The 27705-nt window shown below is 46.3% G+C and overlaps 1 protein-coding gene and 1 long non-coding RNA gene across 3 annotated transcripts in view; both read left to right on the plus strand.

The window, feature by feature from the left end:
* LOC149327868 (transmembrane protein adipocyte-associated 1 homolog) overlaps positions 1–26077 on the plus strand; it is a 57262-nt gene extending 31185 nt beyond the window's left edge. The window contains exons 9-13 of one of the 2 annotated variants that reach the window (XM_089563261.1): positions 662–764; positions 7258–7338; positions 9866–9995; positions 17319–17382; positions 25218–25358. In XM_089563261.1, coding sequence (XP_089419387.1) covers positions 662–764; positions 7258–7338; positions 9866–9995; positions 17319–17345 — 341 coding nt within the window. In that variant the 3' untranslated portion in view covers positions 17346–17382; positions 25218–25358. Of the gene's footprint in view, positions 1–661; positions 765–7257; positions 7339–9865; positions 9996–17318; positions 17383–25217 lie in introns of both variants that reach the window. The other variant, XM_089563260.1, reaches the window with a different exon arrangement.
* On the plus strand, positions 20142–25210 carry LOC149327869 (uncharacterized). Its single transcript, XR_016286248.1, has 3 exons — positions 20142–20566; positions 23080–23620; positions 23723–25210. It is a non-coding gene; the product is annotated as an uncharacterized LOC149327869 (long non-coding RNA).
* Positions 26078–27705: the final 1628 nt, after the last annotated feature.

Raw genomic sequence — 27705 nt, forward strand, 5'->3', positions numbered from 1 at the left:
GTCACATTTCGATGGGTGCAAAATCCTAGAGACCCATGTGCTGTGCGTTATCAGTGCACGTCAAAGAACCCCAGGCGGTCGATTTTACCCGGAGCCCTCCGATTTGGCGTCTCTCATAGCCTGAATGGCTTTGGAACGGTAAATCTTATATAAACCATTCAACCAACCAACCAACCAACCAACCTTTTCATATGGTGTGAGGTGCATACCTTGCATATGTTCCTTCATCATGGGTAATGGCAAAGAGTTCCGTGATAAGAGGTCAAGATTAAATATTGGTGAGCCAAAAACAGCCACACGCCTTTTTCTGCAATGGCATGAAGAAACAACTTTCCCAGCAATGACTTTGCATTGCCACTGTTGAGAACTGTTTCAAAAAGTTACGAGCTTCTGGTAAAGAGGACATCCCATTGCATTTTTCCATAGTGCCTCTCAATTCTATCATCTTATAGAAAACTTAGAGACTAGGAGGTGGCACTTTTTGAACACCCCTCGTGTGTGTTGTGTGTTTCTGCATTCACTGAATGTCTCCTCAGAAAAAGTTGCACGCCTCTAACCGTAGCTGCAGCACATAAGAGTATTGACAGACCGGTGTTTAGTGCATGGAGTCAGCAGTGTTCTCCTCCTGAGTGCATGTGTGTTTTTGGTCCCCCTTTCGCAGCCAAGCAGAGCTTCTACTGGTACGCCCTGTTCCTTGCCTTGCTCAACCTGAGCCAGGCAACAGGCTCGGGCCTCTACTACTACGATGTCCAGGAGGGAGTCTGGTGAGTAGGTTTTTTTTTTTTTTTAAGACTGTTAGCTCTTACTCATCACGTTTCAAGATTTCTTGGGGTCTGCTACCACCCTGAGATCACAGCGCCATCTGTGGCAGCAACTACTCACCACGTTTCAAGATTTCGTGGGGTCTGCTACCACCGTGAGACCACAGCGCCATCTGTGGCAGCAACTAGAAAACAGCACATCTCACATTGAAACTTGTAGCGCCATCTACAGTAGCGTTGTAGTAACAGCTAACGCTAGTTACTTGGTCTTCCAGATGGTGGAGGCCTTTTTTTTTTTTTTGCTGCACCTTGGCCATTGCAGGTGTGGAGGTACCTAAGTGAAAGTAGGGCTTAATATACTATTGTTCTCAATATGAGACTGCAACGCACCCAGTGTGGTAGCAGGTCAGTTCACGAAGCAGTGCAAGCCCAGCAGGACTGAAAACTTTGCATTCAGTGGCCAAGTAAAAGAACGGAGTACCCTGAATATCTGTGCTACTGTTATGCTCTTCATGAACACGCACTGATTTGCTGTAAAGGGGAAACCTTGGTTGGTTGATAGCGGATGCGCTGCAAGTTGCATTGAGCGCAGTGGTACACAGTTTTGGTGCTCACTGACAGCAGTCAGTGGCGTTACCTCCGTGCGAGTGCATTCTAATTCTGGATGTCAGCAGCGTACTTGTAGAGGAATGGATAAGAGGGCTACTGTTTCTGTCTGTCAAGAGGGTGGGGAAAATGAGTCAAATCATATCAGATCAGATTTGATTTTGAACATTGATTACTGTGTCAATAGTCTTTCTGGCAGATAGCTGGGAGAACAGCTTGAGCGCCACCGCGGTGGCTCAGTGGTTACGGAGCTCGGCTGCTGACCCGAAAGACGCGGGTTCAATCCCGGCCGAGGTGGTCGAATTTCTATGGCGGTAAAATTCTAGAGGCCCATGTACTGTGCGATGTCAGTGCGTGTTAAGAGAACCCCAGGTGGTGGAAATTTCCGGAGCCCTTCACTACGGCGTCCCTCATAGCCTGAGTCGCTTTGAGACGGGATAACCCCCATAAACCAGAACAGCTTGATAGAGTCTAAGGAGCCAGTTTTTAAACAGTCTGCACATGTAGACAACCGTAACCAACAGCATGGCAATGTACAAAACATAACAGATATGTACAGGAAGTGTCCTGGCAGAAATGAGTACAGGAAGTGTCCTGGCAGAAATGAGTACGTATAACGTTAAAATCAGTTGAAATTACCAGTTACACATATCACATTTTGGCTCGTGTCAGTACGGTATTTGTATAGCTTGTTTAGGGTCACGAGGGCGTTCTACATCAACAGCTGAAATGCATAGTTTAGTTGGCATCATGGTACAGTAGAACCCCTCTATAGTAAAAAGTCAATGGGACCAACAAGAATTCTTGACTGTATCAGTCTTTACATATCAGTTGTTGGTGATGGCATGGCTCTGAGGATGCTGTCTGGTAATTAACTTGCTACTTACTGAACACATAGTGTTGGTTTATAAAAAAAACGCTCAGAAATACCTTCCGTTCTGCTCTCGTCATCCCTTTATATGAATTGTTTGTTTTCAGTTGTCATATTTTGGATTTCGTCTTGTCTCGCAAAAATACAACGCAGCTACAAATACAATGCATTTGAGGGCATATGAAAACCAAACCTTTGCGTGAACACGATGTTGCCTTCCGCAGCCGCTTTGTCATTTAAGAGGTAATAGCTAAGAGATCAATTAAGTTGAATCGAGACCGGCAGAACCACCTACGCAGTACTGCCGCGTCTCCGCTTCTTGCAGTTGCTGCCTCGTGTTTTACGCTGCCCAGTGCAGTGAACGTTCGCCCTTTTCTTCCCATCCCCACTGTTCACTGCACTTTTGCTGTCTTTCTTTTCTCAGGGGCCTACGCCGTCGTCTTTCTGTGTTCATAGCCAGCTTGCTTTTTTTTTCCTGCGCATGCCGCACACTTTGCTTCATGGCCCCTTGCATTACCCTAAAAAAAAAAATTGGCTTCTCCTTGCAGCTCATGAGCCTGGTGGTAAAGCCATCTAAAAAAAAAAAAAAGCAGTTTTTATAGTTTTAGATATGCATTTCGCCTCAGACTTTTGGCCTTGCTATTGCGCCATCTAATGTTTGTAGCTTTCAGATGTTCCAGACTGCACGCATGCCGCTATGTCATCATTCTGCGGGAAGTATGTTGCCATAACCAAACACTCTTAACTACGAGGGGTACCCAAAAGAAACCGGACTTATTTTTGTTTGAACTTATTTGTTCACATTTTAACTCTTTCGTTACCACGCCACTGTGCTTCGATCACCGGTGATCGAAAAATTCGAAGCGCTACGGCAGCGCGACCGCGGCCGCTACGGTCTTGCTGAGTCATTCGGTTTGTTGCTCACACATTAAACTTCAACTTCCTGTTTAGTTTATATTTTTGCCAAGAAGCCGCAATTTTTGAGACGCGCTTGAAGTTGGGTGTGCGGCGTCGGGCGCTCCAAACATGCCGTCATCATCGGGAATGGCGCTCGCTCGAAAAAACCCCGTTCCACTCAATTCCGCTGCGTTTGCACCACATATTTTTGATGTATCGATTAGCACGGACCCTGACGACGATGCTGTATCGTCAGGTATTGTTTCGAAGCCCAAACTGGGCAACGAGAGCCCAGAACGCTCGCCTGTGCGTTCAGATTCCTCGTTCCGGTGTGTTTGTGCGAACCGAAGCTCCTCATTGTAGCCGTTACGGTGATGTGGCGCCATCTAAGTTGTTCTCCAGAGACTACAGTTTCGGTTTCTGCGTGGAGAGCAATTTTCCCACGACGCGCGAATTTTTGAAACGCCCTTGAAGCGGAGGGTACGGCGCGGACGCTCCGTGCATGGCGTCGGGCGCGCAGACGGCGCGCGCTCGGAAAAACCTTGCTGCGCGCAATTCTACTGCATTGACTGCAATTATTATCTATGCTACGAGTAGTAGAGCCTCTGGTGACGATGTTGCATTGTCGGATTTTGGTTCAGACGCTGTAACTGCGCAAACCGATCCCGGAACGTTGGCCTGATAGTTTCGCTTTCTTTTTCCTGTCCGCTTGTGCGGGCGCATCTGGTTTGTTGTTCAGACGGTTAGTTCCATTTTCGGCCTAGTTCGTAATTTCCCCGCCAGTCGTGCATTTTTGAAGTGCCCTTGGAGCATAGGCTTATTGCGACATAATACGCGGTGAGGATGGCGTCGCGTCGAGGTCGGGCGCTTCGCGCGCTCGGAAGAGTCCCGCTGCACGTGATTCTCCAGCCTCTGCAGCTGATTTTAAAGATCCTCCGAGCAGCAGTGACTCGGACGAAGATGTTGTAACGTCGGATTTCGATTCTGCAGCTACATCGCAGCTATACTTATCGCATACTATATATCGCAATATCACACCTATACTTGTTGTGTTTTATATTTTTTTTTAATTTTTGACGTAAATTAAATAAGTTTTGATTTGTATTTTTTAAACCACGCTTACCAAGCTTTCGTTTGGCTCATAACATTACACTTCCAATTTTTTTTTCTTGGACTGTAAAAATCATATAAAGGGCACTCTCAAACGAGCCTTTTCAAGAGGCATGAAGAAAAAAATTCTAGCTCGAAAACTATTCAAGTTATAATTTTCAAACTTTAATGCCATGTTTTAGAAAGAATTTGAATTGTTTTGTATATTCTAGAATTTTTTTAGTACAAGTGTTTGGAGAGTTATTGTCATATAAACACAAAACTTTTCTTCTTTTTTACTTTTTGTTGTGTTTACTGATTTTTTTTCACAGCATTTCAAGCAGAATATGTGTTCAAATAAATTTCATTATAAAGCGCATTCTATCTGAATTATTGTTATGCATTTTATATAATTTTATCTATCACACTTTTTCTAAAAAAAAATGTTGTCTGAGACATGTGAAAAATGATCGTTTTTCCCGTGGTAAGGAAAGAGTTAAGCACAGACCTTCAGTCTCCTTCAAAGTATTCCCCACTTGCAATGATATGCTTGTCGAATCTTTCATTCCATTTCTCAAAACATTGTTTAAATTCATCTTTTGTGATGCTTGACAGTGCCTCCGTCGTTTTTTTTCTTCACCTCAGCAACATCAGCGAAACGCTTTCCATTCACCTATTTTTTCATTCTAGGAAACAAAGAAAGTAGCACGGGACAAGGTCGGGAGAGTATGAGGGTTGAGGAATAGGGGTCATGCCATTTTTGGTCTAAAGTTGTCGTAGAGACAGGTCTGTGTGAGCAGGGGCATTGCCATGATGGAAAAACCAGTCACCCGACCGCCACAAATCAGGCCACTTCCACCGCACACTGTTGCCCAATCTTTTCAAAACATCCAAGTAGAAAGCCTGGCTAACTGTCTGACGCTGCGGAACAAATTCTGAATGGACGACTCCTCTCACGAAAAAAGAAATCAGCATTGTTTTGAGGTTTGGTTTCACCTGACGAGCTTTCTTGAGATGAGGTGAATTTGAAGTTTACCATTGGCATGATTTTGCTTTGATTCAGGATTTGATTCAGGAACACTTGAGTTGTTCCCACAGCATCGCCCTTGTACGTCTTAATATTTCAAGAGTTTCCATTCAACTTTTTCCGAGCAAAAGTCAGAATTTCACCGGCACACGCTGTTCACGAAAATCAGCCATTGCAAAAACGACATTCGCACAAAACAGTCGTCACTCTGCAACTCTGCCTAAACTAGTCTGACCTCCTTCAACGACGGCACTCGGCTTACTGACTCTGGAATGTTTGTTCTATGCGCTCCTAGTGGCAAAGCGCGGTACCACAGAAGCTTTGCCGACCAAAAAATTTAGTCCGGTTTCTTTTGGGTACCCCCTCGTATATCAGATTCTTTAGTGAGATGTCTTTACTGTTAAAAAAAAAAAATGTACAGTCGTCTATTGGGACTGCAAAATTGTATAGAAATAGGACTTTCCCATTTGGGTGAAATGGGACTGCAGTTTTCCTTTACTATGTCTGAGATTTTAATATCCGAGTTTCTTTTAATAGGTTTCTAGTGTACCAGCCATTTTCCAAAACCATAGGCCGCATAAACATAAGGTCGCATTTATATTCCTGACATATTTTTTTTTTTTTTAATTGTGATCACATTTCTAAATTGGCTGACATAAACACAGCTTCAGAGCTGGGTTGTTTATGAAAGTTTCCCTTTGGTAGAAAAAGTTGCACATATGTATAATATGTTGACACAGAAAGAGCATGTCTTTGTTCATCAGTTGTCATTTTGAATCCTTTGACAGTTCCTTGACTGGTGTGGTTGGGCCAGATGTGCTGGAAAATTTTAACATAATCCCCCCAAGGCTGTCTTCTCTCTCGTACACATAGAAACGTTATCAGAGGGAATCATTTGCACGAGTGTGCAGTCAACAGTCACTCCCCAGCAGAAGGGAAAGCTTACATTCTTTTTTCTTTCTCGAGTAGTTTTCCCCTAGACTCATGATCCCTTGGTGCCTTTTCAAACTCAGTGGAGAAGTAAGGAGATAAATTTTCTTTTTTAACAGAGTATTCCCTCTCATAGGGTTCTCTGCTGTGCGGTGGCAAGGTTTTAGCCTGTTTTGGGGCCTATACAAAGCATACCCAAGTATGCTGACCCTCTTCCTTTTGCATAAATTCTGACAGCTCTCTCCACCTTGCACAGCATTAGTGACTGGTGGAGTGAAGACCTCGTGTTGTGCCGTCTATTGGTTTTCACTGGGGAGAGGGCCAGGTACAGTCGGGGACAAAAGTCTCCGGACCACATGTTCCTCAAACGAAGCTTATAGCTCTACTATCAGACAGAGGCTCGAGACCGCACTTGTGGAGATGAAAGAACAAAAATTTAACTTTTACCTCCACAAGTGTGGTCTCCAGCCGCCGACTAATAGCAGAGCTATCTGCTTCATTAGAGGAACACGTGGTCCGGAGACTTTTGTCCCTGACTGTGCAAGCAAGCGCGATCCTTTTCTGTTTTCTTTTGGCCACTGTGAAGGGCAGCGTTTCGCTGGTGTGATGTGATGTGCATTGTTTGGCACACAGTGTTGGCCTCCGCAATGATAAAACTGCAAACAGCAACGGGATGAGGAGAGATATTGATGCAGCCAAGGTTGAGACATAGTGTGGTGCTTGGGACACTGTTCATAGGTGAGAGATGAAGCTCACAAGTATGTGTCCAGTCAAATGCAGGGAGAATGCACTTGGGGCGCTGCCTGCAAATTCGTTACAAGACTAAGTCTGCCAAGCCATGGCCACACATTTCTCAGTCCCTCCCGTAGCATAAATAAACTCGGTCATCGTTTCATTGTGCGTGGCATCATCGTTGCATTAATGATTTTGTGGACCAGGCAGCACTAATCACTCGTTGTAATTTTGTGGTAAGTGCTTCTGTATTTTTTTCTTGCCTAATAGTGACTCATTGTGCTTTTGACAGCCGCTAATGTTTGCCCCGTCTTTGTTTTCTTTTTTCTCATTTTATCGTGCAGTGTGGTAGATGTGACGAGTTACCTGTACTTCACCATCTTCACCCCACTCGTGTACAAGACGTTCCTTGCTGACTTCTTCAGGTGGGTGATGGTGAACTGCCATCTCTGCTTTCCTTCTTCTTCTTGGTGACATCGTCTCACCACATTTCGATATTTTTTTGAAGAACCATACGAGCACGGTGCAATGAGAGTGGACAGTGCGAGAAAATCTGGTGAAGTGGTAGCATAAAGAAAATGCAGTGAAATAAAAAAATTTCTTGCAAGAGTTGAAAGGACCATTAGTCTGCTCGTGTTGGACTATACTTCTTAGCTGCAGCCTGTTTGAAACATTGTGAACTTGCTGCAGTCCTAGGCTGTAGATTGCAGGGCTAAGACAAAGCGTTCATTCCAACTTTTTTTCTTTTATTTTTGTTTATTTGATTACAATTATTTTTTAGTTATTTATCCTCTTTTTTTTTTCAAGTAAGTGAGAAATAAAAGTTCTCATTGTACAGCTGCTGCGTCAGTTTAAATGAAATTCATTGCATTTAAAAAATTGTTGAACTGTATACACACAAATTAGACAAATGTTCATTCAGACCGATACTTTCCTTTCAGAGAAAAAGAAACTGCTGAATTTCATAAAGCATTAATTTTACCTTTCAAAATCTTATGATATTTTGAGTTCTTGCTATTTAATTTTATTGTTCGTAGTATTTCCTTTTCAGTGATTCTTTCATGAAGAATGCAGGGGGTAAAGCAAAACTGTGCTTTTCTCAGCCACTAGACTGTCACATTAATTTCAAACCTGACCTCTTAAATTCGTGGGTTTGGAGGCGGCTAGCCAGCCAGTGAAGAGCTCCAGAGTCTGAAATTGAGAAAAAGAGTTGAACACAATGTTCTCTTGAGTTGCTGCTAAGTAGCCAATTATTGACGAGGCAGAGGGGCAAGCCATTTTAAATGTGTCATCAAAATTGATGCTGCAGTTGTCTGTTGGAAGCATTTCTGTGTTATCTGTGTATTGATGGTTGGGCTAACATGGCTGACAGAGCTGAGTAACGCTTCCAGCATAATCGTTTATTTTTTTCAGTTGCCCTTGAATTTCACATGGTTAAAACATAGTAGTGGTGCAGCAGTTTTGAGCAACCCTTTCTGCAACCATTTTTTCTTTCCATCCAAAGCAAATATCTTTCCACTTACATATTGAATTGAGGCATCAAGCAAGATAATTTAGTTTTTTTTAGCACAGAGTTTTGGTGTTTGATATATTACAGGGATGTCCAAAATTTCGCACATAGAGTCATAATTGAACAAAATGGCAAAATTCAAAATGCTAGGAATCGTCACATAAACACACGAGAGATCAAGGAACAGAATTTGTTTCAAAGTTGGACGTTACGGATCATGTTATTACTTGTGAAAATTTTTCTGCACAAAAATGGCAGACGATGTGCGACCTGCTCACTGTTCACGAAATACTTGCTGTGTTCGCTATATGAGGCATAGAAAAGCATCTTGTTTGCGACAAGAAGGATCATGAATTCACTTGAAAAAGTGAAATCACTGCAAGGTGCTGCATGCATTCAGAAAAAGCTGTGACTTCGCTGTGTACACAGTTGTGTACAAAGATCCTTAAAGGGTTAATACTGTATTTATGTATGGTACTTGCACGTCTTGACTGAAATAAATGTAAGTATGCATCTCGACAGAAGTGCCTGGTGGCTTTAGCCTCATGGCACTGCTGAAAAAGCGGCGCCACTCCCTGTAGCTATGAAGGGGCGACAGCCACTGAAAATTTCATCGCGAATGTGTCACTCTTTCTACCGTGAAATTCAGCTTCTTCCACCTGGCATGGCCTCAGATGACACTGGCTTGTCAAAGGAAGCATTACTGTACATACTCAAATGCAGTACCAAACTAAACCTGCACGCATGCATGCAAGCATGCACCATGCTTGAGCATGAACAAGCCTCGCTGGAAGAAGCGCTGATACACATCTCCTTGAGTAGCACAGCGTTTCTTTTGTGAGCAGATGAAGCTAAGTCTGAACTCGGATCTCTCCTTGAAGAAGCACGGAAGACAATTTGAAGGTGGCATGTATTGGCAGGGGTGCCGCATTCTGATCACACAGGGACCACTCTCACTGAAAACAACTCTTTTATAAGCTAGAAAAGGTAAAAAAACAAAATAAATGCAGGTGTTGCCACTACCAGCCGATTTAGCAAATAAACCGTGCGCATCGATACTGATTTTTCACTTCAGAAGAGTTTGAAACAAGTGGCGGGAAGGTTTTTAAATCCAATTTTCTCGGCGATGAGTGATTCTTTTGCTTCCGAACAAATGTCAGCGTAGTGAGAAAGGGCCCCAGAGCAATCATTGGATGGAGTTGGCATCCTCAGTGTTCCTTTAAGGCCTCTCTGCAGTCGCATTCTAAGCTGATGGAATACAAGAATCGTGTATTAACACAACGTTACTTTTTGAAGCAGTCCAGCTGGTCTGAACTAACCCGAAGCCCTGCGTCCTCTAAAGACTCGGTAGCGCAGCATTGGGACACACAATTCCTCATTGTGCTTTTTTGCAAACCAGCTCATTGATCCACGCTTTTCCCCTTCCTCCTCTGTCCTTGTAGCATCTCGCAGCCGAGCATCATGTTCTCCTACAAGGCCCAGACCGACGACCCCATGGAAGACGACAACGTGAGCCTGCCTCACCAGCTGTCGTGTTCGTCGCTCAAGACCGACTCCGACTACATTTACCAGGTGCACATCGCACACATCTGAGCAGTGCCTCCTCGCTTGTTGCTCGTGCTGACTTGACCTGGCTTGGCCCGCATGCCGACTAACCCCGCGTGCTTGGCCGCTCACGTCACCACTGTGCCACTGAGTGCATGTCATCGTTGCATGCGATTGTGCGCTTATATGGCGGTGTAATCTGTTGTAACGAAGTATGGAAGGGTGGTCATTGTGGTCATACGAGTGCTATCTTTTTCTGGGCTGATCACCATGCCGCAGGGTGATTACACTGACGAGGCACCTAAACAGTGCGAAATGAAGGTGGAACACAAAAAGAGCGCACAGCAGCACTCTTACTGCTGTGTGCTCCTACTGTGTGCTTTTTTGTGTCCTGCCTTTGTTTTTGCGCTGTTTGGGTTTTGTGAACAACCAGCTCGCTCAGCGAGCTTCATAACTAAGAAGGATTTCTTTGCTTGGGGTGGGATAGTCATTGCCTTAAATCTCGACTGTAGGAGCAGCTTCATCTACGAAGCGACATGCCTCAAAGATGTGCCTTTCCATGTGACTGTTAGGATAAGCACACTGTGCCATACATTTGGGAGAGAAGCTCTAGAATTGGGAAAGAGTGCTTAGTCGAGCTGGTTTGTTTATGATCAGATTAAAAGCAGGAAACAACACCTGAACACTGATCACAGAAGAGTGTGATAAGCGACTGTGCTTCATTTGTTGTCAACTTCTTCTGTGTCCCATGTGCAGAGTGTTGTTTCATACTTTTTTTTTCTGATATTGTGCACCTTGTCGTATGGTGATCCTTCTGGTGAAAAAAAAACACTCGTGTGATCATGCTAGGCTGTTGCGTACCAGGCTTTTTTTTTTTTTTTCAAGGAATGCCTCTGTTGAAAAGAATAGCATTGTTTATTTTTTGTTTGTTGGTTTGTTTGACCGACCACCTGTGACTCAGCAGTTCTGAGTATGTCTGTGCTTGCTTGTTGCATTTCATAGGGCCTGACAAATCTTTACTGCCTCGGGCCTCTTTTAGTTCCATGAGGAGAGTGGAAGTATTTCTATGGAAACGAAGGTCCTCATGCAGCTGCATTATCTGAAAACATGCATTTGTCATCACTCTCTGTCTTAACATTGCAGCAGTGTCTGAAACAAAGGTTAACTTTTATTTAGTTTTCCACATCACCTGTTCACTTAATATCAATGTTTTCTAGGCAAATAGCAAATAGCACATACTACCGTAAAAACCGGAATATAGGTCGGACCGGAATATAGGTCGACCCACCAACTAATCAAGTCTAAAAATAAAAAAAAAAAATCTTTTTCAATGCCAGAAGTACCGAAAGACACCCTTACCTTGAAACAAATGCGACTCAACCGGTTGCACAATGGTGACTGTATTTATTTTCATTTAGATGCTGCTTGTATCTACACCCGGCCAATTCTTTGACAGTATCGTGCGACCATCGACCCGCGTGCTTGTCAGCACCTTATTAACAGCGCTGAGCGGCGAAACAAGCCAGATATGCATATGTATACATATGCGCTTACTCGCTTCTTTCGCCACTCTGTGATAAGGTGCTGACAAACACGCGAGGCAATGGTTGCACGATAGTGTTAAAAATTTAGCCGGGTGTACAGCACAGTGAAGGGCACAAAGTGCGCAAGCGTTACTCCGAGTCATCAGAGACGTCCGAACTCGAGTGGTCGGATGACAATAGGAGGTATTCACTAAGGCCGCGCTACCAGACGGCGCGAGCGTCGTCGCGGCAGGTGCGCCATGTTTGCGGTCGTTTCAGGCCAGCTCGCGCAGTGTCACGGTGCGCCGTGAGGTACCCGGCCTGAACTGTTAGTGATCCGTAACATATTTGTACGTTGTTGAATACGTCAGCGACCACTTATCCTTGTGGAGCGCGTATTGTGCATGAAGCTTGCAGCAGAATTCTTCTGCGCCGTGTTATAACCGAGCTGCCTCAACTCGGCAGCAAAACTGGCTGGCTGCGCTGCACGCAAGAACGTACACGACTTGCAGCTTTTAATATCAGTTGATAATTGTCAGCTAGTCATGCAGGGCACATCGTGGATAAACAGCACGATTGATTACCGAAATTCCAGAACTGTCACCGCAGAAATTGATAATTCAAGCGCCTAGCTGTAGTCCGCGAACTGCTGACGCTTCTCAGACGTACGGTCTTTCAGCAGAAAGGCAAAGCGTCATAGCTGCCTTATTTACCCGACAGAACGGCCAAACAAATACTGCCATGCGCTCGCAGCACGAACGGCAGACACAGCGAGAATGTTTTGCAGTTTTGATTGTAGCTACGTAGCGCTGCTTCGTATGCACAAGACCGTTTTCGCAGCAACGCAGTGTGCAGCCATTCCGCTAGATTCAGTTGTAACACGTCACTTTCAGCAGGTAGAGATGACAAGTTAAGCTACAGCTAAGTGAACAGACCCTTCGAATTACTCACCTCTTCAAAAACGGCACTTCGGCCGTCAGCACCGCGGACGTCGGCACCCACAGCACGGCTCTTGGACTCACCCGCTTGTCAAGTAATTGCACCCTCTCATAGGTTTATATCCTTTAATTCCTTGGCCTGCCAGCAAACTTAAGCCGTGCACAAGGTGGGCTTCGATACCGGTGAATTCAGCGCGCGGCAGCAGTCTTGTATACGTCGCACACCATGCCGGTGCCTCCGCATTCCTACGGGGGTCGACCTTTTCACAAAGTAGAACCTTCTGAGCGTGCCCGCTCTTTTCTGCTTCGCACAGTTCACGGAATATTCACTCAGTCACGCGGCGGCACGGGTCGGACAGAAATCACGTGCGGCGAGACGCGAAATACACTCACATTTCACCCATCACCAGCTATTCAAACGCTGCGGCTGGCTGCGGCGGCCGCGCGCGCGACCACCAACATGGCGAATGGCGCGCCGGCCGCTAGCGCCCCTTGCGGATGACGTCATGTGAATACCTCCTATTGCTTCTCGCTGCCCACGTCCCATAGGGCATCATCTTCTGTGCCGTCTAGCGCATTGCTTATGCTGCATTTTCTAAAAGACTTGCGCACCATCTCTGCGGGGAGAGATTTCCCCGCCGACAACACCCAGCCACAATGGAAACGCAAATTCGCGGTGCCACAACGTCGCCATACCGCGTTGCTGCTGATGGCGATGGTGATGGAGGCTGTTGACTTCAGCCTCCCATTGTTGCAAGACTTCCATAGTTTTTCCACCAATGACCGGTATATAAGAAGGGGGTCGACTTTTTGCCATGGGTTTTTGAAATAAGTTTGACCTATATTCCAGTTTTTGCGGTAAATGTACCATATTTTTTGCATTTTAATGTGCATCACTCAGTAAGCAGCTGTTATTCTTTTTAGAAGAAATTGGTTGATAGGTTACCCAAACTGTGAAACATGCCTGTTTGTGCAACTGGCACAACAAAGTTGCAGTCAAACGCCGCCGCGGTGGCTCATTGGTTCTGGCGCTTGGCTGCTGACCCGAAAGACGTGGGCTCAATCCTGGCTACGGCAGTTAAATTTCGATGGAGGCAAAATTCTAGGGGCCCGTGTGCTGTGCGATGTCAACGCGCGTTGAAAAACCCCGGGTGGTGGAAATTTCCGGAGCCCTTCACTACAGCGTCCCTCATAGCCTGAGTTGCTTTGGGATGTTAAACCCCAATAAACCAATAAACCAAATCAAAAAGCTACGGAGAACCCTTGTTAACTTGTTATAAATATGAGCATAGATGAAACACTTAAATTTTCAGTGAGCTGGTTGTGCAGTGTTGAAAGTTTAATACCTCTGTGTAGCTTTATTTTTCCATGCAGACTCCGCTACGCAAAGCAAGCTCTGAACTGTAATGAAATGAGTTGTGCCTAGCAGCACAGTAGCACGAGAAACTCAGGTGGCAAATTAGAGTTCGCAATCACATTGAAAATGCAACCGCAGCAGCGTTAACCTCCATCTCCACCATGGCCCAGAAAATGGTTCTACCTGTTCGGGGCATGTCTGGGACATCAACTTCTTGCATGTCCCCTCTCCAGTCTCCTCTCCACTCCTCTTACCTTTGCCACAAGCCTCAAAGCTTCAAAGTTAGGAGCGGAGGCAACGTGCGTCAGGTGTCAGTTAGGGAATTTCAGGAAATATGAAGGTGTACAGAGTGGCGGGCTCGCACAGACTGACTTGCTGGTTCACGGCATGGTTTGCACATGAAAATCGCTGGCTAAGGGCCTTTTTGCTTTCGCAGGCCAGATTTTGAGGAATCTGAATTTTGTCCCCCAAAATTTATAGATAAGTGGTGACATACTCATAGCATCATTGAATCTTTTTGTATGACATGAAAGACTTTCCAGTTAACTGATATCTCTAATATGAGAGTTCAGGCTAGAGAGGGTTTAGTTTAGTCCTCATAGATGATATGAAAATTACTATGGCTCTGGGTGGTTCACATTGTAGTCCTTGAGATTGTATGGAGGAAAACTTACGAAACATGCTTGCTACTCACGGTTTTGAATGGTTTGTTTATTGTTCATGTCATTGGTCAGCCAACTATCATTTAAGACCACCTGTATTATTGGCATCATTGTCTAATAGATATTCGTTTATCACAAGCCTTGTGTGCTTGACTGTTTACTTTGTTAGCTGCCACTGTTTGGGCATTTCTTTGCCTGTTGTAGGCTTATGGGATACTTCCATGTAGGAAAGGATTTTTTTATTTATATACATATATATATATACTCTATGTACTAAAGTTCTCCGAAATGTGTAGTGACACAGGTCGTTAACATGCATCCAGGAACATTGCATCACAGGAAAGAGAAAAGTTGAGAGAAGCATGTTCTGACAGACTAAATGCTAAACACATTACCAGTGTGCTGCAGTGGTGTTACCTTTGATATAACCACCTGTCTCGTCCTTATCTTTGGCGGCATACTAATTCTGTCAGATCCTTAAACAAGGATTCCAGACCTATGACTTTGTTCTGAGCCTCCTTGACAGGCTTTACTTGAGCTGTGGCTTAGACCTCTGTGTTTGCTGAATTCATGAACAAAACTTTGTGTACTGAGATTTTTCACTCTTTTGGCAGAATGAAACAGTTGTAAACAGAATGCACATCATTATCTTTTTTGAAAGCCAGGGACAAAGTATGCAACTGGGACCAGTGTGCAGGGTAACTTGGCTGAAATATTGGTTGATGAGTAGATTGCTTAATTTTTCTGGCCTGCGTCAGCCCTGTCTGTCTCTGACTGTATGTTAATGAGTGCTTATGAATAGAAGATACTTCTTACTTAGTTCATGCTTTTATGACACACGTCCTTCAACGTCCTATAATTTTTCCCAAGTGTGGCAGTAATTCACTAATTTCAGCCTTTATGTGTTTCCTCTTGGAGCACGAAGGTCGTCAGTCAGTAGAGACAAAAACCTGAGCGTTTCTTCCTTGTTATTTACTCATCGTACTCTTGTTTTTTATTCCTCACTGTTGAAATTTATATGTATAGATGTGTATTAAATTACTTAGTCTACATTCATTTTTGTCTGTATAACTAGTTTGTGCACAGTTTTATGAAATCACGATTTCACTTCATTGTTGCAAGTAACAGACTTGGATGGGGGGCCCTCTAGCAACATTGAGGCAGAATTATTTGCCACTTGTAAACTAGTCATAAAACATGCGTTAAGAGGTCCCACTTTGTATTACAGTTTAAGGCACGAAGAGAGAAAGGAAATCGAGGGTTGTTTAATAGGCCTGTACAGGCTTAGCTGAATGCTGTGTTACGGGTTCAGTGGAGTAATGTCCATGAATATGCAGCATTATGTCAGTGTATCAGCCAGCGCTTCCTTGTCTCTGTTGCCAGCTGTGCTCGTGGCTAAGCCTATCTTAAATAATTGTCACTGTTTGTTTGTTTTGCGCATTTTATTTGTCTGAAGGATAACCTCTGTTTATCTGGCATTTGCATGGTGTTGCATTACGTTTTGTCATTCGGTGAGAAGTGTCAGCATTACTTTTGATTGCCTTTTGGTCATATTTTGTTTTGTTTATATTTTGCTATGCAAGGGCCAGCCAGCGTATGTGTGTTACTTTAGGTTCTTTAGGCGAGTTTTAATATGCATTGAAAATTGAAGGTATCGCAAGGTAATTTTATGAATCTTTGACCAAGTTGGGGGAAATAAAGGTGCCGTGAAGCCCGTGGAAAAGCTTTCTAGCATCATGATAGCTACTCTCAGGCTAGAAAGTTCAGTGTCGCTTGTAGTAATTGTCGGTCAACTGCGGCCTCATTAAAGAAAAACTAAGTTCGAATTTCACTAACCTGCAAGTGTGTTTAGTACACTGGCTTTATTTGGCCGAATGGCTTGCTTCGTTAGCAGGAATTACGAGCAGAGTTAACGGGGATGGGGAATTCTGAGTCTAGCTAAATTGATATGTCAGTGTCTTGAAATTGCAAATGTGTCATTTGTACTGAGAAACAGTGCTTGGATAGGACAACTTCAAACATCAGTCACATCGCCATGCACAGGCCTTCCTAATGCAGCGGTAGATCAACTGCGACTGGACCCACTGTCACTGCTACCACTCAGGGGAAATGTCCAGACCAGCCCAACATCCGTAGAGATTGGACCTTACGGGAAAATTCTACACGCAGGCTTTCCCACAAATCTCCATTTGCGGAACTGAGGTGTCCGTGCTCTTCAAGCACACGCAAGGCGAAAGCACATGGCCTGAAGCGGGCACTCGCATTCTTACTCCTCACGCACATTTTCTAGCGTCAGCAATGCTTTAATCACCATCTTAGCTGTGCTGGTTCTGTTAGTAAAAGTGTGAGGGAAATCCTGCTTGTGGAATTTCACACAACGTGCGTGCACTAATCATTTCCGCTGAGTAGCCGCCGCGGTGGCTCAGTGGTTATGGTGTGCTTGACTGCTGACCTGAAAGACGCGGGTTCGATCCCGCCCACAGCGGTCGAATTTCTTTGGAGGAGAAATTCTAGAGGCCCGTGTACTGTGCGATGTCGGTGCACGTTGAAAAACCCCAGGTGGTCGAAGTTTCCGGAGCCCTCCACTACGGCGTCTCTCATAGCCTTAGTCGCTTTGGGACGTTAAACCTCATAAACCAACCAACCATTTCCGCTGACCATTTCCGCTGAGTGGGTGGCAGTGTTCTGTGGGTGCTGGTTGTACTTTGGTGGATTTTTTTTGTTTGCCGCTGGTGTAGGTGCACGAGAAAGAAAGCTAGAAGTAGGCAACAATGTAGTGAACCTCCCCCCACACCCTTTCCCCGTCTCTGACCAATCCCCTGCCTGCTTTTGGCCTGCCTGCTAACACATTGCCTTGCATGCGTCTGCAGCATGCCCCACATTTTCTGTCCCTGTGAACCTGCATGGGAAGTCACCTGGGTACAGCCGTGCAAAGTAAGTGCCCTCCCCTCTTTTTTTCTGTTCTTTTTGGAGTTTGGTTACTTGGTTCTCTTTCCTCTCTGACGGGTTTCGCACTGGTGGTTGGTGGCCGGGGAAACCTTAACCTTTACTTGTGGAGACCATTACTTCCTCTACCCTTCTCATTACTGTATGTCTCCCGTTTCAGTCTCCCTGCTATGTTAGATGGCACGCAGTTTCCCATGCACTTAGCGCCCGTGTGCGTGGTTGCGTTTAAGGCATATCCATGCTGCAAAATTTCCTTGCAGCGTGGCCGTTCCAGCAACACTTGTAAAAGCCTTAAAGGGGCCCAGAAACACAATCTTAGTTAACTGTTTTGCCTGTTGATTGCATACAGTGAGTTACAATGGTGCTATTAGCGTCGGCAATACCGCGTATATTCCGTTTTTTAATATTTTAATGTCCTCCCAAAAACAACTTCATGGCTCTGATGGTGTCGCCACACAGTGGCGGGTTTTTAGCAGCGGATATGACATCACCTGGCACGAGCTTGATGATCGGACAAACAGTAAATATACTGCAAATTGTGTGATTAAATAGACACATCTTGTCACCTGTCTGCGTTTTATATTAGATCAACAAAAACAACTTGTTTGTCTTAGACTAAAGCCCCGCAAAGCAAGTAAAATAAAAATACACCACTAGGGGCGCTCTGGCATGGAAACTACGCTGCGAGTCTCAGCAAGAACGAGTTACAGGGAGCAGGCAACCATGGAGCACAAACTTCCGCGACATGCTCTGGCTGGCTGTTTTGATTGGTTGCGCCAGGTGCCGTCATTGGGAGAGCGAAATAGGAGTGGGAAGCCCCGCCAAAATCGATTTGAGGGCAGCGTTTTGTTTGCTTGTATTTTGAAATTTCTCCACTGAATAACTCCCGTTCCTGTGCATCGATTCCTGTAACTCTTTTTAAGTCAGCATCTGTGTGACATAAAGAACCCACCCGAAGTATAGCCAGTATCCCCCCAAGCAGTGTTTCGCAGCCCCTTTAAGACATCAGGTCCTTGTGCAGGGATTTTGGGTTGTTTTGTCGGCGTAGTCCTGGCTGTGTAGTTGAGGTAAATTATGCAGCTGGTGGATGCTGCGCGAAACCAGGACAAAAGGCCTGGGGATGGTAGAAACGAGGTGCTCAACTTCCGACGCATTTTTATTGCGAGTGGTTCACAAACACATCTGCTGTCCAAGGCAGAGGTATCGGCTACACATGCATGTAAAGATTAGGTCTTTTTCTGATTGCACAGAGTGCGCCAATTTCATGCTGCCAGGCTTGAATCTAGAAATTTTTTCTCATTCTACAGTTCCTTACAATTCCTTGCTTACTTTTTTTTTTAAATCAGGGCAGTACTATCGAAATTCAAGGTAATCTATGCAACTTTGAAAGGGGTAGAAATGAACAACCAAAGAGATTAGGCTGACATCAGCGGTTGGTCATTTGCTTGAGAGGATTTAACCGCTCAAGTGAAAAGTTTTTCTTCATTTCTCACTACTTCCCGGCGAGTTTTTCACCAGAAATTAACTTAAAAGTTGGCAAGATAAATGTAATGAAGCCTGTTTTCTATTTCTTTAGAAGCCGCAGTATGTTCATAGTTACATTCTTTTTATCCTTACATGTTTTTTTTGGTGTGGTCCACAATGTGACATTCGAACAAACATGGGCTTCTTTGGCAGCATTGAATCTCTACTGCCTACTTCGTCGTCGTGTCAGGAGGTTACACCGTCCGACGGAGTATACAGATCAGTATCAGAGTGGCCATTTTCCTGAATCAAGGCCTCAATTCTTGTGGGACGCAAAAACTGACTGTCAAAAACTTGCATTGTCTTCAAACATCTGTGCTTTGCGTTTTCCTCTAAAAAGAGTTGATTTTCCTGCCACCTGTAGCAAATAATCAGAACTACACTTATTTCGGCATAGTTTGTGTCTACTCCAACAGGTGACAGCAGTAAGACGGATCATAAGCAGCAGATTTAGGCAACAGTCAGGTCTAAAGATACTCTTTAGTTAAAGGTTTGATGATTGCAGGGTCAGCTTGTAGAGTATTTACTACCAGCTGTAGAAGTAATCGAAACACGGAGGTGAGCGAATGACCTAATGCTCCAGCTAGGAAATGACACTCGAGGTAGGGATGTTGAGCCATGCCTGGTGTTTTCTAGCTAAGCTAACTCCTAAAGGTACGTTAGGCTCCAAGCTATGAAACCCCATTGAAACTTTCAGGTTCTGGTTACTTTTGCAACTGACTGTACTCTATTACAGCACGAATTTTCATAGCTGGCTCAAAGGGAAGCAAGGAAGCCTTCAATAAAGTTGTACTTGCGAAAAAGTTAAACCGCATGTTGTTGTGAACTTTGTAATTTTCTCTTGCAAGTAACTGCAAGTGCATTTCCTCTACACCTGCTTTGTTCCAGTAAGCAAAAGCAGCACTGTGTCATCAGAGTACTGCTACCATAGGCAATTAAAGCTCAATTAAAACTCTAATCAGGCGAGTTGGTTCATAGCTTGAAAGGGGTGCGTGCTCGCGCAAAAGAGGGGACAAAAACGAGGAAACACAAACGACACGTACAATGCGCAACTTCCAACTGGTTTATTTCATAGAGAGCTACACATTTATACCCTAGAGGTCAAACACAGCGCTTGACACAGTTTATAAGTGTGTAGCTCTCTATGAAATAAACCAGTTGGAAGTTGCGCATTGTACGTGTCGTTTGTGTTTCCTCGTTTTCGTCCCGTCTTTTGCGCAAGTATGTACTTCCTTTATATCATAGGCAGGAAGTACCAAGGCTCGCACTTGATGACACAGCTGGCTGCATCCAGTTCACATCTGGCATCCGTTTTCTAGCATCCACGATTGTCTTAAGGTGAATTCCGATCGCAGATCCAGAGTAGTCTGCCCGCTCTGCTTAGCGCCTGAATCCTGCAGAGAGCACCCGACCCAAATCTGCGTTTGGAACATTTGTGCTTGAGCCGAAGAAAGCCGGTGGCAGTATACAAAAGAAAGTATCCAGCATTCCTTGTGCTCTCTTGCACACGTCATCTGCAGTGATGGAATAGCAGACATCCAATTTCGGTAGGGCAGTCCAGACTGCTCTCCCATTCTGCCACTGGAACAAGTGATCCCCGATCCTGATTTGCCATTAGAAAGGCTTTGCTCCCAAAAAAGCAGGAAAGGTTATGGGGTTTAAATGGGGGAGATAAACACGTATTCCCCGTTTAAGCGCGGCTGACTCAGTTCAAAACCGCGCTGACCCCACCCCGTGGTCGCGTACGCTACTGAGCGCACGCCGACCACGGCGGGCCGTGCTCTACGGGAACAAAGGAACGACACACTGGCTGACACAAACAAGGCATTTATTGCTATAGCAACAATAACGCCAGCTAGCAACAAAATACACTGAGGAATCTAGGATGTCCGACTCACCAGCACGGCTACGAGCGAACGTCCGCCCACGGTAGGGCAAAGGGATAAACTCCGAGGCCCGACGGAACGAGCTGAGGGGAAGAAGTTTCCACACGAGGACGCCCGCGGCCAAGAGCGGAGCTTTGCGCGTGAACGTCCACACGCTATCCTGTCCCAGGGAGAAGAGAGCCAGCTATCCCCCGCGCGCGCGCAGCAAAACGCCATCCGTGGCGCTGGTGTCGCTACGACGCGAGCGCCCTCCCCTGTTAGTTAAAGTAACCAAAACAGAAGAGCGCGTTTCGGAGGAGCTAACAACAGTGGAGTGTAGTGCGGGAAAGTGAACGCAGGGGACGAAGGCGTCCCCACATCCCCCCAACCTTAAATAGACCCACGCGCCTGCAAGTTACATGCTATGGAGGAGTCTCCTGGTCTTCATGCACTTGAGGCAGGTCTTGCAGCGGAGGTCACGCCGACAGCGTGCACGCAGTCTTCCGCGGTATTCCGAAGGCGGCGTGAAGGTCTCCGCTGGGACGACTCGCATGGCCCGCGGACTATGTGCCCGCAGGCCCGCGAAGAGGAGGGCCGGTTGACCACTGCAGTCCAAGATTCCGCAGTAGTCGCCAGGGCAACAGGTGGCTGCTGTCTGGTCTCACCACAGCTGCCCCGGATGGATGCAGCGAACAGGATACAGGCCGCTCCGTCGCAGCAGGCGGCAGCGAGACGATGTGCACAGGACAGCAAGCCGCAGTGGCTCCAGATCTGTAAAATTTACGAAACACACTCCGCATGCCTTTAACGTAGGTCACGGGAGGGGAAACGGTGTACACAAGGGCCTGGTGGCTCAATGCTCAACTCGCTAGCAAAATGTGTCGGGCGGCTGTGCAACGCAAAGTTCGAGTGAACAAAGCCCTTTCTTGAGTTGAACGAGAATGCTCGGTTCATGCGAGGTTAAAAAAAACGGGTGGGCCAGCAAAGTGCGCCCCCTCTCAATACCACGGTCCGGTGGTCGTGTCACTTTTGACAAGGTGCAGGCGGCTATGAATAGCCTTAGGCCTCAATGCCACTGTGAAGGTCAACGACCCCCAACAAAAGAAAGACCCGAAACGGGTTTCGTGCGCGCAGCCGCGAGGAGACATAAGCGTTGTGGGGTGGTCCTCCCCGCTCACTGCACGAAGCAGCTGCTGAGTGAACGGCGCCCACCGTATCGGACGGTGTCGGAACGCCCGGTGCCGAGCTGCAATACCAGCGAGCTCGTTACGGCACCCGTGGCCCCAGGCCACCCGGCTCCCAGAGCCGCGACTCCCAGAGCCGCGACTCCCAGAGTCGAAAAAGAGACAGCGAGAAAATATATACAGAAAACTCGGACCACCCACGCGGCTTCCGTACTCACTCGCTTCGGGCTCGGCAACTCCGCGGGCGCTAGGCCTCGCGCTCCCTCGATGCGGACCAAGTGGTTCTTGAAGAAACTCCAGGAAGAAAACTTCACAAAAAAAACGTGCTGAGCATGTCGAAAAGTTCAAACATGCTGCAGCGCAATACACCTCGCACTCAAGAAAGCATGCCGCAGGTCCTAGCGATCAAAATTCACTCTAGGCCTAGCACTTGTCAAGTCCGGACAAAGAGCGTTCCTCGAACCGAACTGACAGTCGTCCAATGTTCCAAGAGCAGGCCCCACGTTGGGCGCCAGATATGGGGTTTAAATGGGGGAGATAAACACGTATTCCCCGTTTAAGCGCGGCTGACTCAGTTCAAAACCGCGCTGACCCCACCCCGTGGTCGCGTACGCTACTGAGCGCACGCCGACCACGGCGGGCCGTGCTCTACGGGAACAAAGGAACGACACACTGGCTGACACAAACAAGGCATTTATTGCTATAGCAACAATAACGCCAGCTAGCAACAAAATACACTGAGGAATCTAGGATGTCCGACTCACCAGCACGGCTACGAGCGAACGTCCGCCCACGGTAGGGCAAAGGGATAAACTCCGAGGCCCGACGGAACGAGCTGAGGGGAAGAAGTTTCCACACGAGGACGCCCGCGGCCAAGAGCGGAGCTTTGCGCGTGAACGTCCACACGCTATCCTGTCCCAGGGAGAAGAGAGCCAGCTATCCCCCGCGCGCGCGCAGCAAAACGCCATCCGTGGCGCTGGTGTCGCTACGACGCGAGCGCCCTCCCCTGTTAGTTAAAGTAACCAAAACAGAAGAGCGCGTTTCGGAGGAGCTAACAACAGTGGGGTGTAGTGCGGGAAAGTGAACGCAGGGGACGAAGGCGTCCCCACAAGGTGGATCTGGAAGTGCTCCGAATCTGCGATTGGAATTCACCGGTATTAGTTTAATTAAGCTTCCTTGGCACACTATGAATGCATATTGAGGTCGGCTTCTGGAGCATTTTGAAATATAGGTTGAAAGCATCTACTGTGATGCCCCGCTGTGGTGGCTCAGTGGTTACGGCGCTCGGCTGCTGACCCGAAGGACGCGGGTTCGATCCCAGCCGCGGCGGCTGAATTTCTTGACGGCGAAATTCTAGAGGCCCATGTGCTGTGCGATGTCAGTGCACGTTAAAGAACCCCAGGTGGTCGAAATTTCCGGAGCCCTTCACTACGGCGTCTCTCATAGCCTTAGTCACTTTGGGACATTAAACCACAATAAACCAAACCAAACCATCTACTGTGATGACTTGCTGCAGTGCCAGAACTTGGGCTAGGGCTGTTTTCTAGGGTGGTTGGCTTTCCAAGCTGGCTACCATTACTCCTCACAAAAGATTGATGCTATGGCTATCGTGATTAGGGACAAGCGTGGTACACATGTTGGCAAGGCACTAAGGTAATAGGTCAGTCAAGCTTAAAGCCAACTGATTGAGAAGATTGATGCTATGGCTATCGTGATTAGGGACAAGCGTGGTACACATGTTGGCAAGGCACTAAGGTAATAGGTCAGTCAAGCTTAAAGCCAACTGATTGAGAATATGGCAGCTTGGTGAATAGAATCAGATTTAGGGTTGAAGGTGTATTGACACCAAATGTTTGCTAGCGTGTTTCTTTTTTTCCAATTGATGCGTTAGACATTAGTGTACAAGTATCACGGCTTGGTATTCCCCCTACGGCTGCTAAATAATTTATGATTCAGTTTCTTCTTGATGCTGTTATGGTTTCAGTTTTATCAGCCGAATGATAGCTTTGACTTGTAAAATATGCTTAGGTCGCGTGATGCCTGAAAAAAAAAACTGCAATATAACCAATGATACGTAGCTTTAATTTACTGCAATGCCAGCCTGCTTCAATATCTGGAATGATAAAAACGACGAATCAGTGATTATACTGCAGTTTTTTTCCATGTCTCGCATGACCTAAACATGTCGCTTGCATGTCGTTGCCATTGTTTGGCTGCTGAAACGGAGAAGTCATGAGAAAAGAAATTCGATTATAAATTATTTAGTGGTAGTAGGCACATACCTTGTGGTGAACCATGTTTTCTGAAGTCTTATACATCATTTGCAGCGAAGAAAATGCGCAACTAGAATTAGATGTGTATTGTCCTTTAAGCACTTTAAAATTCTATTGTAAAGCACATGCAGGGTGGAGGAGCACTGAGATTTCACATCATGTGCAAGAGTCTCTCGATTTACTGGCAGGGTAAAAGGGAAGAGGGTGGGATTACAGTTACTCAGATGGGCAGATTAATATCTGACATCTTGGACTGCAAAACTGTGTCGTACGATTTGACTAAGGGTGGTGGAGTACGTTAGCACAATGACACGACAGTGTGAATTGACAAGTATGCTTTCTTTGCATCCATGAGAGTAAAGTACTAACAGGGTAGAGAAAGCAGGCAGAGAAATGAAGTCAACGTGCAAGGACTGCTGTCATTAGACTCATTTCTGTAAAGGTAATGTCTTCGTGATATCTGTCAAAGCAATAGATAGAGCTCAGGTGCCACCCAGGCATTGTACATATCTAAGGATTTAAGATCAAATCATGCTACTGCGTGCAAATGCAAATGCAAATGCTTGGTACTGCCTGTTTCCTTGCTGGGAAGGAAAGGCACTTCATAGATTGACTACAGTGCAGAAAAAGCAACACCTAAAGCTGTCATTTGATACTAATGCCTGCGACCCATTTTCCTCCCCGGACCAGGAGGAATTTTTATCCAGCTGTGAAGCTTCAGAGAAAGTTGTATAGCTTTCTATTGTAGGTGTATGGCAGCACTTGATGGGATGCTGATTGCTCCCTAATCATTTCTACTCATGCATTCAAATGAAACATAGCTGTCAATCAGCGTGGGCATATCCTCCACTCTGTCTCTTAAGTCAGCCCTGAGCCTTCGTCTCGAATTTCAAACCAGCTAGGCCAGGCAGCTGTCGCAACCAACTCCCCGACAGTTTGTGACTAACTGTTTGGTGTGGTTTTCGCGATCTCTGCAGAACAACTCGCTCTACGACAGCACCCACTTCGACGCAGCCAATATCAACCCCCTGTACGCTCAGTCTCTCCAGTCACCGGACAGCGTCGTCGGGTTCGACTACTGCGGTGCCTCCCAGCGGCCCACCTACCAAACGACCATTGCTCCGCCCCAGCCACAGCAGGGAGCACTGCCACCCCCCGGCAATGGAGTTCCGCGATGAGGGCCCAAGACGTACGCTGTGCCTCCATCGAAGGGTCGGGGTGTGAGGCTTATTTATGAGGGGCTACGACGAACACACTCCTTCACGTAGCTCCGTGGGCTGGGTGTTGAAGGAAGTGCAGCTTCTGTAGTCTTGCACGACGCTGCGTGCCGCTGCTCGGTGATGAACGGACTGACGTTGCACCGTAGAGCGATCCCCGGCTGCTGCCTGCCAGCTGGCATGGTGCTTCAGTAGGCAGTGCAACGCTCAGCGACACTTCGTTGCAGCGGGCTGCCCTGGAATTATTTTCAAATGTGCATCCTCTGACGTCGTCGTTGCGAGTTGGACTTGCAAGCAGACAAAAGCGGACCTCCTGGATGAACTCTGCGTAGAGACTTCTGACATGTCTCAACTTAAGCTGTACCGGCGGGCATTTTTTGTGCGGGTGGCGTTCGACTGACTTCACTGGGACGTTCTCTGAAGCAGCGTTAGTTTGCTACTTGTTGCTTACACTTAATACTCTGAAGTGGTAATGCTTGAACGTATGCTGCTGCCTTGATTGGGATCACAACGTCCTGTTTGCATCAGCCAGATATTTCGAATATGTATCATCCGGTGTGTAACAGTTGAATTGATGCGATGACTAAATCGTTCGCTCGTTTGAGCACTGTACCAAGAAACTGTGGCTTTTAGTAGTCCACTTGGGGCACAGGCGTAATCTTGTTGCATGAAATGATTCTGTGCCTCTTGTAGCTTAACGCACACTACAATTTGTGTGCGCTGCAAACACAGGTCTATAGAACGTCACTATATTTTTTTTAATGATGGAAAGAGTGTCACTCAGCTTGCTGGCTGGTTTAAAGGAAGTCTGTCTGGTATGATGGTTAGCGTATGCTGTGCTGATCTAGAATGCACCTAGCATGTCAAGCTAAGGGAGGCCGGAGCAGTGCCCAAGGCAGGGTTGGAGCTGTTATTGGTTATAGGCAGGTGTCTAATGTCATTCATGCGCAGAAGCCCTGCTTTATAGAAAGTTATCCTTGAACCTCAGTTCCAGGGATCATAGTGCTTGTTTTCAGGCATCAGAGCACTGCTGTTGATAACGCACGGTCATACTTACGGTGTCATGGGGAACGTTCACAGTCCTGCTTGCTTGGCAACAAAAAGTATTCTAGATCACTATGACATGTGCCACTGGTCTCTCTAGCATGCTGGGCTGCTCGCAGGAGCCATTAGCTACTTAAAGAAACGGCATCCTTCATACCAGCAGTACGAGTGGACGCAACGGACAGCCAGAAAGTGACATACAGGAGAATCGTTTTAGGTACAGCACTTGTTGGCCTGTCACAGATAGGTGAACGAGTTTATCTCTTCAGGTGTTCACCTTTATGATTGGTCTGCAAGATTCTAGACCTCCTCTACCATTCTCCTTGTTGCTACCTTCTCTCCCTGTCTGTATCTGCAGAGCAGTATTCTTGTTCAAGAGAGGCACGGGTTTGTGATGTGCACCAGCAACGCTCAGAACTTCAACTGAAGTGTAGGAGACCACAAGTGCGAGCTGCAGTTCGAAGCATTTAGAGGGGTTGTTGTGTGGTCCTCGAGGCTTAGCGGATGGAGATGGGTGGCTCTGCTGGTTTCTGACATTATGCGTTTCCTGAGATGGCTCGCTGCTATTCCGTCCTTCTGCAGCCCACCTTACTCAGATTTTTGAACGCAATACACCTTGCAGGCTATCGTAGGAGAGGCTCCGTGGTTGCTTTGAAATCGGAGAATGTGTGGTGGCAATGGAAGCTCGCTGACAAAGCATGACTTCATCCTTGGTAGTGCAGCTGTTATGTCATTGTGTAGCCTTGTTCCTGGGAATTCAGAGCTGAGATGCCTTTGGGTTTCTTCTAGTAGGTGCAGTATGGGAGTATATAAATTAGAAAAATTTTATTTATTTCAATGTGGCAATCAATTGCTTTGGCAGGGAATGGAAGCACAAGTGCTGGTATCGCAAAATTCGCTGTATAAATACCTCTAGGAAGACTTCTGCAACTATTTAACTTAATGGATGCTGCAAGTGCATTGTGCCCCCCTGGACTAGGGAAGGTACTATCGTGGACGAAAGTTAGCGGGCCGCAAGTTTGGAAAAACGTTTATTGTAGCTACACATCGCTACCCAGTCGCCTGATATTGTATGAAGGTATTAAAGGCCTAAATGCTCCTTCTTGTGGTAATAATATCAGGCGACTGGGTAGCAAGGTGGAGCTACAATAAACATTTTTCCAAGAACTCGCGCCCCGCAAACTTTCGTCCACGATAGTACCTC

Source organism: Amblyomma mixtum, chromosome 10, assembly GCF_055824585.1.
Source record: "Amblyomma mixtum isolate Tamu chromosome 10, ASM5582458v1, whole genome shotgun sequence".
Classification (NCBI taxonomy): domain Eukaryota; kingdom Metazoa; phylum Arthropoda; class Arachnida; order Ixodida; family Ixodidae; genus Amblyomma; species Amblyomma mixtum.